The sequence below is a fragment of the Pelobates fuscus genome, chromosome 5, assembly GCF_036172605.1.
Source record: "Pelobates fuscus isolate aPelFus1 chromosome 5, aPelFus1.pri, whole genome shotgun sequence".
Lineage (NCBI taxonomy): Eukaryota > Metazoa > Chordata > Amphibia > Anura > Pelobatidae > Pelobates > Pelobates fuscus.
Window position 1 is genome coordinate 287,577,082 of NC_086321.1, and position 12,857 is coordinate 287,589,938.

Sequence of the window (12,857 nt, forward strand, 5' to 3'; positions counted from 1 at the left end):
TATCCCTGTACTATACCATATTTTTATCTTTTCATACTATATAAGTTTTAATTACCATTACCAACTGCAAGGTTTTACCATTGTGTGTACAATCACCTTGTTTCCGGTTTGATCTCTTTAAGTTTTATAGCCATGGCCCCCAAATCAGTCGAATTCAAACATTTTGGCAGACTGTGACATCACCTGTGTCATAAAAGGGGCGGGGCTACATCGGCTGGCATTGGAACCGCCAAGGAGAGAAGAGGGACCATGAGGAAGGTCCCCCTCAACTAGGAGGATGTCCCAGCCTGGGCAACATGCATAGGTACCCTGACAGCAGGAAATATGACATTGTAACATATTCTCTGCATAGCTCTGTTACTGTGCTACTTCTGGTCCTGGCTCATACAGATTCATGGGACTGAGCACAGAGTATACAGAAGCTGGGCAGACAGGCATGAATACCTGTAAAATGAAGAGCAGAGCTGGCAGAATACAGAATGCCGACCACCATGAAATAGATACCAGACTTGCCTACTGTTATCCTCTCCCACCCTGCAAGATGATGGATTACAATGAAGCGAGTCATTTTTTATGTAATGTATGTTAGTCTGTGTGCATGTCTGTATGTGTAGGTTTTCCTGTGTGTACCTGTCTGTACCTATGTATGATTGGCTGTGTCTGTGTGCCCGGGTGTTACGGCTTGTGTTTGACTATGCATGTCTGTCTGTGTGTACCGGTTTGTTCCTGTCTGTGCGTGCATATCTATGCGTGTGTGTGCCTGTCTGTCAGTTTGTACCTGCCTGTGTCTGTCTGTGCCTACCTGTTTCCATCTGTGCCGGTGTGTTCCAATTTGTGCCTGTGTGCCTATATGTGTATGTCTGTTTATGCCTGTGTGGCTTTGAGTAAATGTGAGTGTGTCAAGAGGCATGTTAAGGGGTGGTGTTTGGTGAGCGGTCATGGTTGGTACCTTTGGAAGGGGGTCACCAAATTTTTTGGGGGGGACTGAAGCTATGGTGTGTTTTGACTCTAGCAAGTCTCCATGCTCCAGGTGTGCCCAAAGAGCATAGCAATTGTACGATTCTACCCTTTTTTGTTGCCAGCTTCAAAAAAGTTAAGTATTAGAGATTAGCTAAATCTGTATATACAAAATACTAAAGTAGAACCAACTGCACAGGTCACTGACAGTTGACATTAGTGTTAGTTTTCTTTTTATTTCTCTTTTTCCTCTCTTTTCTTTTGAGAATCTAAAATCTAAAAATTCGAGTTAGGTTCTCTAGACCATGGCGTGTCAGTTACCAGATCTGACCAGGTATGCACCCTAGCCATTATTGCAAGGAGCAAATGCACTAAACAGCACTTTATTAAGTCACTATTAATAAAGGCACAAAAGGCAAGAAAAGGTTTTGCACTATTTTCTTTCGTACCATCTGCTTTAATGGAAAGAACCATCATATACAGCAGTTCGAGGCTCAACTGCCTAATATAGCATAGGGTGAATACCACCTGCATATAATAGTGCATACTATTGAAACCAGCTGTCAGAACACCTGGTAGGTATGATTGGAGAAGACAATAGTTTGAATAGTAAATAAAAATATTTTACTTGGCATATTTAAACCCATAAACAACTGTTCGCTTGAACAATGCACTTCAAAATAATAATACCGCTGCAGTGTTATTATAACACATAATAATATATACACTATTTTCAAAATAAACCCCCTTTGCAGCTCTCTGTATTTTTTTGGTTAAGAACAGTGAAGGGTATTAGCAGAATAACCATTTAGTTGTACTGAACTGCAGACCAATGTAAGTTCGAGAACATTGGAGGTTACGTGGGCATGGACCAGTGTAACAGATTAGTACCAAAATGGAGAGCAATATATTCAGTCCTTTATAGAAACAGGCAGGTTTGGAGAAACATAGAATGTGATGGCAGTCCCATCTAGTCTGCCCAATTTTCTAAATACTTTCATTAGTCCCTGGCCTTATATTAAGTATAGAATGGCCTTATGCTTAAACTCCCTCCCTGTATTAACCTCTAACATTTCAGCTGGAAGGCTATTCCATGCATTAAGGCAATACTTCCTGAAATTATTTTTAAACCTTTGCCCCTCTAATTTAAGACTATGTCCTCTTGTTGTGGTAGTTTTTATTCTTTTAAATATAGTCTACTCCTTTAATATGTTGATTCCCTTTATGTATTTAAATGTTTCTATCATATCCCCCCCATGTATCAGCTTCCCTCCAAGATATACATGTTAAGATTATTTAACCTTTCCTGGTAAGTTTTATCCTGCAATCCATGAACCAGTTTAGTAGCCCTTCTCTGAACTCTTTCCAAAGTTTCAATATCCTTCTGGAGATACGATCTCCAGTACTGTGTACAATACTCCAAGTCAGGTCTTACCAGTATTCTGTACAATAGATAACAAACACACGAACACCCGTGAAGAAAAATATATAATGAAAAAACTTAGCTGATAGGTACAATGACTTATCCACATTAAATGTAAGTTGCCAGCCCTGCCCCCTGGACCCATGGGCACTCTTGCTATCAAAACCCTTGGACATCTTTACAAGGTCTTTACAAGCACGCATAACATTAGCCACCCGCAGAGCAATCGGACCACAATGGTCCACCCCTATCATCCCAAGATTAACAGCTATAGTAACAAAAATACAATACAGCACAGAAATTGACAACCTCACCTTGCAAATCCATGACACATCCAAACAATTTCACCAAATTTGGAACCCTTGGCTGGAGGGAGACAACTCTACCGTGGTGAAGCACCACCCTCATCAGGCACCAATCACCCTAATCCATCCTGTTAACATGCCTTCTGAGCACATAGCACAGTCACAGGCACTTTGCTCTCCCCACTCTTTTACCCTAAGCCTCTTCTACCCTCATCCCGCCTCTCACACTCCAAGGGAAGGTGGAGCCGCGACTCAATTCCACACCTTTCAATCCTCTTGACTTCCTGCTAAACTCCACACTCACTCCCACTTCCTCCTATCCTTCCACCGTAACTCCGACGCTTTTCTCCTTTACACTCACTTTTCTTGATGGGACCAATCGCATACAATGAACCTCTAGGCATACACCCTGTAAAGACCCAATAACATGGAGTTACACCGTCTCTCTCTTTCTTTCTCTTTCTTTCTTGATGCCCATCACTCTTTAAAGTAACCAAAAATCCCATAAAAATTGCTAAAACGGAGTCCCAATAGCGAACTCTGGCTCTTCCTGTTCCACCCCTAAACCACCGCTTCTTCAGAAAATGCCCACATAACAACCATGTGGGGCACGAATGGGGAAATTCCTTACCACGACAATTGAGTCCTTTTTTGTAACACTCTTGAAATCTCAAAATTGAAAAACAAAATCCAAAATAAAGAATATATATATATATTTTTTTTTCAATTCAGTTGCCAAAGCTCTGACCATTTTTCTAGTTTACCTAAATCATTTGCCATTTGGCATATTCCTCCTGGAAAATCAACCAAACAAGTATACCAACAAAGTATAGAATCCAATATAGACAGAGCTTGAGTGATGGAGTTTATTGTAACTTTAGATTTGGAAATCCAAAAAGTACCAGGAGTTTGTCAAAAAGCAAAGTCCAGTATTGAGCATCCATCCAACTGAGGTAACAGCAAGCACAGCCAAGTTCAGATATCATGATGGTCAGAGCATTAAGAGTACCATGAGCGTAATCAGGACATCAGAGTCAAGGTCATAACTCAGAGAATTCAGATCAAAAAAGGGATTACCAATGGTCAGGATATCGGAGTCAAAGTCAAAAGCCATCAAGGAGTGAAGCAGTATTGATCAAGTTACTTGAAAGAAACATGGACATGGGCTACAAAGGAACAGGGTTACACACTGCAATGCATACCAGGAGGCTCAATAATCAAGCCATGTGAAAACCAGAGAGCAATGCTTGAATAGGACAACATGATTTTAAAAAAACTGAAAAAAATTAAAGATTAGACTATGGTATCATTGCACAAGTAATATGAGGCAAAGTTAGCACTTACTTGAGGAACATTCTCACGTCAGAAGATTTGGGATGCCCCAGTCATGACCCTCAAATGGCTGATAGTTGACAAGATTTAATATGAAGAAATAGGTGGCTACTATGAACCCCCACAAACACATGATAAAACTTTTGAATTTCTAAATGCTATTTATTGGTCATAAAGGGTGAAAAGCCCCAGGCCTTACAGGTACATATTTACATCAGCATACTGATGTACTTCAAAAGTATTCCTAGGCAGACTTTTTATCCATTTGGCAAATGACTTGAATGGCAATTACCTTTGGGAAAAGGGAGGACATGATTGTAGTTAGTGGAGACAACTGGAAGAAATATACTATTCAGGTAAAATGGGACCTTTATAGAAAATATGATTTGAACAAGATAAGAAAGGTTAACATCTGGATTGTGTTAGTCAGGTGAGGTCATTTAACATTTCATAGTCATACAGGACAAAAAGGTCTTAATTAATGATGTGGTATGTTACATTTGCAGAGATGAATATATGGGAAGGCTGCATGTTTGCCAATAGTTAAGGAAACAACTTTGTTTTATCAACACATTAATGGCTGCTGATCAGCCCACTATTCAGATTATTTTCTACAGCACTTTTGCCAGTATCATACCTGTAAAAGTGGCCTTATGCCCTAGGTTAAACATGCTTTTCAAAGCGATCAAAATCTGTGACCTAAACACTTTAACAGGACTATTCAAAACATTGCCATTTCACCTAGCAAGGCTTGAATTTTTTTCTTCTATAAAATAACCAACACCAAAAACACATTTCTAAGAAAAAGTACATGGGCAGACGGCATCATAGTGAGCCTTTAAATAAATAAGTGCTGAATGGTAATGTATTTTCATGAGTGGACATAAGATTTGACCACTTTCTGTAATAATTTCTTTAACAAGGGCATTTGAAATGTCACTAAAAGCTCAGAGCTGGAAATGCCTTTACCTCCTATAGATGCAGAGGTGGCTCTCTAATTAGGCGGTTTAGGCGACTGCCTAAGGCCTCGTGCTGTCTGGGGCCTCGCAGCCGCCTAAACCGCCTTAGGGCAGACTGTAAGGTCCTCAGTCACCAGGAGGGGGCCCGGCAGCTTGCTGGATATGCCGCCGGGTGCGACGCCTTTCCGTGCTGTTTGCCCGGGAGGAGAGCAGAGCAGTGAGCAGAGCTGCAGACCATGTGTCTCACAAATCAGAGCGTTGCCGCAGGTTACCATGGCAACGCCCTGACTGAATCTCGTTGGCGGCCATGGCCGCAGGACCACCAGGGAGCCCACTGAACCACCAGAGAAAGAAACAAGGTATTTAATCACCTCCTCCCTCCCAGTATCCCCCCAAGCATTAACCCTCTCCCTCCACAGCATTCCCTCCACAGCATTAGCCCTCTCCCTCCCAGTATTCCCCCTCACAGCATTAGCCCTCTCCTTCCCAGTATTCCCCCTCACAGCATTAACCCTCTCCCTCCCAGTATTCCCCCTCACAGCATTAACCCTCCCCCTCCCAGTATCCCCCCTCACAGCATTAACCCTCCCCCTCCCAGTATCCCCCTCACAGTATTACCCCCTCCATTCCAGTATCTCCCTCACACCGTATTACTCCCTCCATTCCAGTATCTCCCTCACACCGTATTACCCCCTCCCTCCCAGTATCCCCCTCACACCGTATTACCCCCTCCCTCCCAGTATCCCCCTTACACCATCACCCCCCTCCCTCCCAGTATCCCACCACAGTTTTAACCCCTTACTCACAATATTCCCACCTAACAGTAACAAACCCCCTCCCCCTCACAGTATCAATCCACTGTCCCACACACTATCACCCCCCCCTTCCCACACAGTCACCCCCCCACACACACACTTTCAGCCACTTTACGCATCCACACTCACATTAATCACGTCTAATCTTGTTAATCTTACCCCCTCCAAACTCACCTGCCCTCGCTCTGTCAAATTAACCCCACTCACCTTCTCTCACTCTGTCACACTCTCCCCCCAACCCAACCCTCCTGTCACATTAATGCCTCTAATCCGGTCACATAAAATGCAACCCTATGATTTTTTTTCACTTTTGGTGTTCGTGGGGCCTTATGTTTGAGTTTAGCCTAAGGCCTCTGTGGCGAAACCAACCTCGCCACTGGGCCCTGGAGAAGCCTGTTTGCTAGCCTCCTACCTACTGACTATGGCCCCTGGGTTATTTGGGGCATATTGTACTGTATATTGCTGCTACTGGCCCTTTTAACAGCATCTATGGACATATTGGGACTTTTGGGACTACTGTCCCTTTAAGACTGTGAAGCATATTCAAGTGTACTGCCTGTAATATTATATATGTATTTATAGATGTGTTAAGTTTATCCTGGGTGATTTGTATGCAGCATTCTGATTGTTCGGTAGAATCACTCCATTCAGTATATTGAGTGAAACTACCGAACAACCAGACCACCCAGGAATAAGTGTGCCTCCAATTACAGTTTGCAACAATGTTGCAAACAGGTAATTGGCAATCAGTGCAGTGTGGTCTTTGTCCTCTGGGTGGCCGCCATTCGGGAAACAAACACGTGGCGGCGGCCATCTTAAACTACCGAACAGCGGTGTTTTGCCGTCGAGTGTCTGGAACTAAAATCGGACACTTGACTAGGCAAACACCGCTGAGACCTCCATACTTCCAGAAATTCGTATGGAAACTACCGAATGAACCGCCGTTCGGTAGAAAGAGCCCCATAAACAAGGGAATTCATTCAAACCCTCTCCAGGCTCTATAACACAGGCAATTCGCCTGTTTTCATTCCCTTGTTTGTGACCGACCGCAGGGCCAAAATGCATGGAACTGTTTTCGGATACTTTACCCATGCGGTCGGTCAAATCTTTGGAACCCCATATCTCACGAACCATTCATCCGAATTACTTGAATTTTGGATATGTTGTCCCCCTGAATAAGGGCTATCCAGCGATGCTGGATTTAAAGGTGTACCCCCGGGTTTTGGGGTACATCCAGAACTTGGCTGGAAAAGTGTACCGGATAATTGAGTTTAATGTTATCTGAGGGGAGGGGATGTGTGGGCTGAACCATGTATGTGATTGGTTATTTTATGCCTCCCCCTGGGTGTGGCCTGTATGTGGATTATTGTAATAAAAGCCAGGCTGGATGAGCCAGTCCAGAGTTCCTGTTTTACCCTCAAAGTGATGTGTCGTCTCATTATTGGGGGGAAGGATTTATTGCATGCTGTTCCAGTTGACTGCTAGGAGTACAAGCCTATTCATATGATTCCTATTCAATGGTCTACAGCATTCATATGCTTGGGAGAAATTTAAAGGTTTCTCGGATTCGGTGATTGTGGTGTCTGCCAGAGTGCTTGGAGTCCTCAGGAAGCGCTAGGAGCATCCATTAACGGAGGTACCCAGTCGGGGTGCCAGGTGATCCGTTACATTGGTGGCAAGCGGTGGGATGGCGTCCTAGTGCGAGGTAAAGCAGCTCGGAGACACAGTTCGTTTGGATTACAAATTGAGGGCAACGCTAGCAGTCGTGCAGCGCCCCTGGGAGCAGACAAGTATGGAAGGTTCTGGCTCTGGAGATGATTGGCTGGCCGAGGTGAGGCAGCGAGTGGCCGAGTATGGGGATGATATACCCATGGAGACACGCCGGGTGATCTGGAACCAGGTCATGGCCGAGCGAAACACAAGGCTGGACCGAGAATTCCGGTTGGCGAAAGAGAGGAAGTATGCTCAGCAGCAGGAGCGTTACAGCAGCCGAGTAGAGGCTGCATCCGAGGAGGTTAGCCGTCTTTCCCTGAGGCGGCGGGAGGAACCCGAAGTGGGGGTCCTCATAGACTGGTCCTGTGAGGAACCACAACAGGCAGGTAGAGATGGGACCAAGGTCTCTCCACCGGGCCCACCGGGATGCTGGGCAGCCGGCCCAGATCCCCAGCAGCCAGAGTTGCCAGGTGGGGAAGCAGGTGGCCCTTACTCACAAATGTTGCGGGGCCTCACGGATTGGTCCTGGGAAGACCCACAGATGGCAGGTGGAGATGGGACTGCGGTCTCTCTACCGGCCCTACAGGGATGCTGGGCAGTCGGCCCAGATCCCCAGCGGCAGTGTGCGTTACAGGGAGCTGAAAGTGCCGTTCTTGCTCCCCAGCGGCAGTCTACGGTGCAGGGAGAGGAGCCTGTTATCCCCTCTCCCCAGCGGTTGAAGGTGTGTAAGGGAGAGGAGTTTGTTACCCCCTCTCCCCACCGACAACCTAACCCACCAAGGGGAGACAGTAAACCCCTCACCAGCGCAGATGGGACCGTGGTCTCTGCGCCCAAGTTACAGGGAGCTGAAGGGGCCGTCCTCCCTCCCCAGCGGCAGTGTGATTTGTTGGGAATTGGGAGCCCAGTCTCCATTCCCCAGCGGCAGTGTGAATTGCAGGGAATTGGGAGCCCATCCTCCATTCCCCAGTGGCAGGCTGAGTTACAGGGGACAGAGGTAGTTGGTCCTACCCCCCAGCAGCAGAGTGATATGCCGGGAAGGCAGTGTGAAGTGCAGGGAGAGGAGAGCAGCGTCCTCCCTCCCCAGCGGCAGGCTGAGTTGCAGGGGGCAGAGGTAGTTGGTCCTACCCCCCAGCAGCAGCGTGATTTTTTGGGAATAGAGAGCCCAGTCTCCGTTCCCCAGCAGCAGGACACTGAATTGGGAGGAGAGACAGTCGGTCTCCCTCCACAAAGACTGAAAGTAGGCATGGGAGAGGAGATTGTTACCTCCTCTCCCCAGCGGCAGATCATCAATGGGCAGAGTGTTCTAATGGGAGAGGAGATTGTTACCACCTCTCCCCAGCGGCGGATCATCAATGGGCAGAGTGTTCTAATGGGAGAGGAGCTGGTTACCACCTCTCCCCAGCGGCAGCTTAATGTACCAGGGGGAGACTGTAAGCCCCACACCTGTGCAGATGGGACCGTGGTCTCTGCACTTCCAGCACAGGGGGTAGGGACGGTCGGTCCTGCCCCCCCACAACAGGGCTGTTTAGCCAAAGGGGAGACAGTCTGTCTCCAGCAGCAGAGCTGTGTAACTAAAGGGGAGACAGTCGGTCTCCAGCAGCAGAGCTGTGTAACTCAAGGGGAGACAGTCGGTCTCCAGCAGCAGAGCGGTGTAACTCAAGGGGAGACAGTCGGTCTCCAGCAGCAGAGCTGCGCAGCTAAAGGGGAGACAGTCGGTCTCCAGCAACCAGGCTCCAACCAGACTACTCCTGTAGTAGTGCTGGCACCAGGGCAGAGTACCGCTGGTCTCTGCCCACTCAGCAACCCACCAAAACAGCCTACCAGTCCCCCACACAGCCGGGGTGAGGCACCTGGACCTGGACAAGTTTTTCCATTACTCAGGTGTAGTAACCATTCATTGTGGGTGGACTGTACTGCTGTTTCTGTTTTGTGGGTGGGCTGCTGGACTAACAAGGGCACTGACCGGCAAGAGGTCAGGTACCCTGTTAGTATGTTTGGAAAAGGGGAGAAATGTGGCGAAACCAACCTCGCCACTGGGCCCTGGAGAAGCCTGTTTGCTAGCCTCCTACCTACTGACTATGGCCCCTGGGTTATTTGGGGCATATTGTACTGTATATTGCTGCTACTGGCCCTTTTAACAGCATCTATGGACATATTGGGACTTTTGGGACTACTGTCCCTTTAAGACTGTGAAGCATATTCAAGTGTACTGCCTGTAATATTATATATGTATTTATAGATGTGTTAAGTTTATCCTGGGTGATTTGTATGCAGCATTCTGATTGTTCGGTAGAATCACTCCATTCAGTATATTGAGTGAAACTACCGAACAACCAGACCACCCAGGAATAAGTGTGCCTCCAATTACAGTTTGCAACAATGTTGCAAACAGGTAATTGGCAATCAGTGCAGTGTGGTCTTTGTCCTCTGGGTGGCCGCCATTCGGGAAACAAACACGTGGCGGCGGCCATCTTAAACTACCGAACAGCGGTGTTTTGCCGTCGAGTGTCTGGAACTAAAATCGGACACTTGACTAGGCAAACACCGCTGAGACCTCCATACTTCCAGAAATTCGTATGGAAACTACCGAATGAACCGCCGTTCGGTAGAAAGAGCCCCATAAACAAGGGAATTCATTCAAACCCTCTCCAGGCTCTATAACACAGGCAATTCGCCTGTTTTCATTCCCTTGTTTGTGACCGACCGCAGGGCCAAAATGCATGGAACTGTTTTCGGATACTTTACCCATGCGGTCGGTCAAATCTTTGGAACCCCATATCTCACGAACCATTCATCCGAATTACTTGAATTTTGGATATGTTGTCCCCCTGAATGAGGGCTATCCAGCGATGCTGGATTTAAAGGTGTACCCCCGGGTTTTGGGGTACATCCAGAACTTGGCTGGAAAAGTGTACCGGATAATTGAGTTTAATGTTATCTGAGGGGAGGGGATGTGTGGGCTGAACCATGTATGTGATTGGTTATTTTATGCCTCCCCCTGGGTGTGGCCTGTATGTGGATTATTGTAATAAAAGCCAGGCTGGATGAGCCAGTCCAGAGTTCCTGTTTTACCCTCAAAGTGATGTGTCGTCTCATTATTGGGGGGAAGGATTTATTGCATGCTTTTCCAGTTGACTGCTAGGAGTACAAGCCTATTCATATGATTCCTATTCAATGGTCTACAGCATTCATATGCTTGGGAGAAATTTAAAGGTTTCTCGGATTCGGTGATTGTGGTGTCTGCCAGAGTGCTTGGAGTCCTCAGGAAGCGCTAGGAGCATCCATTAACGGAGGTACCCAGTCGGGGTGCCAGGTGATCCGTTACAGCCTCAAAGTTTAGAGCCGCCTCGGCATAGATGTAAACTAGGAAAGAAACAATGCTAGTTGGATACCAGCTTACTATAAGGTATATAGTAAATTACATTGCGATGTCAGGTATAGACAGAATAACTTTTTTAACCCCTTAAGGACCAAACTTCTGGAATAAAAGGGAATCATGACATGTCAGGCACGTCATGTGTCCTTAAGGGGTTAATCATTCCTGCACTCAAATACTTATATTGTCATTGCTATGGGTGCTAGAAAACCCACAAGTACATATGAGATCAACTATAGTTACTCTTTGACCTTCCACATGGATTATGGTTCCCATGATGTTTAGCCAGCATTAAAACATTATTATGTAGGATGTTAGACAGCTGATTATACAATTGCTTGCTGGGATTGATGGAGTGCTAAGCATATGACTAAAAGCATCCATAACTCTGGTTTTCAGGTATTTCAGTGCAGATTTAACACTCATAAAATTCTTAGGAAACAAACATTTTCATCAGTGCCAGATTACCTTTGACATCCGCTTGTCTCTTACCATTCTACCTGTCTGCAGCCGGTTACCATTTTGGCTCTCTATCGGCAACATTGATGGCTGCAGATGTTAGCGAGAGGCTGAACAACTAATAAAATAAACATTGGGTAATAGTGTCAGGAGGTGGAGTAGGACCTCTTAACATTTCCTTTATATATGCATATATAACTTTATTTGTTGTCTCATTGGGTCAGGGGTTGAGTAAATGGGGTTAAGTGGGCAGCCTCTCACCAGCTTAAGCCTTTACTAGAAAACATAAAAAAAAATACACCTTTATGCCCTTTAGCAACATCTTATAAAAAAAAAATGTCTGCACAGTACAAATTTTATATAAAACAAATATGTATCTATAAGAATGTAAAAAAAAAAATACCAACTAAATATAAAATTGAAGCAAAATGTGTTAAAATATATATTTGATTATGCAACTCTGTTGCCATCTGCTTCAAATTCTAAAACATGAAGTACAATAATTCATTTTGGAGAAATACATACACATTTTCAAACTTAAAATTAACCAATATAAAAAAGTGCAATTATAAATGACAGAGTTCAGAAAATGGGGGATGACACAAACAGATGGGTGCATGCATTTTAGATTTTTATTTTCCTATTTCAGAGGTAAAATTAAGGGGAAAGAGCAGAATGTTTTGCTTTTTAAATTGTAAGTTTGATTAAGACAAACCAGCGTGAACAATTATAAAAGTTATATTAGGGAGTATTATCGTGTTCATATATAATGCTTTCTTTTTTTTTTATTGCAAGAACTTAAGTCAATCAACTATAATTACACAATTGTAGACAATTTAAGTTATTAAATTAAAAACAAAAAAAAATCTTATTACACTCCATTCATCAAAACATGACCAATGTTGTGTGCATGCTTCCCCCCTTCTTTTTCTCATTTAGGGGCTCAAAATAGTCCTATGGATTAATAAAATGATGATAACAAAATTTGTATAACAGGACACAATATCTGCTTAGAAAAACAGCCAAAATACATCAGGTACAAATAAATATTCCGTTCCAGGCCTCGGCTTGCAGTCTGCGGCTTCGAAAGAGTGAAACTTCATTGTATTTCTTCGCAGTCGAACTTGAAATCCTGTAATACTTCACTGATTGCTTCTACGGTTTTAATTATCCTAAGAGAACGGATGGAAACTATAAATAATATCCATCTGGCTTGCATTATTCACAATATAGAAGTTTAGGTGGTGTTTATGAAACACCCAGCAGAAGGACTATACTGCTTGTTTAGAAGTGAGGCACTTGCAAGGTGCTGCCGTTGTGATATACATCAGGAACAGCACTAAAAATAACTCACTTAGCACTCTTTTAGTCTCTTGCAAGGATTTTTTTGTAGAGGAGCTTCTACTCAGGTGTTCATGATTAGGTCTCTCATAATTACCAGGCTTGTGAATAATAAACACTGCAAGGCTCATGTTATCAAAAGGGTGTGTATACACATGGAAAGCAAATACACTAAAA

General features: G+C 44.7%; 1 protein-coding gene across 1 annotated transcript in view; it reads right to left on the bottom strand.

The window, feature by feature from the left end:
* Nucleotides 1-11,949: 11,949 nt before the first annotated feature.
* Nucleotides 11,950-12,857, bottom strand: part of REX1BD (required for excision 1-B domain containing) — an 81,636-nt gene continuing 80,728 nt past the window's right edge. Inside the window, exon 5 of the mRNA XM_063455412.1 lies at nucleotides 11,950-12,511. Coding sequence (XP_063311482.1) covers nucleotides 12,439-12,511 — 73 coding nt within the window. The 3' untranslated portion in view covers nucleotides 11,950-12,438. The remainder of the gene's footprint in view (nucleotides 12,512-12,857) is intronic.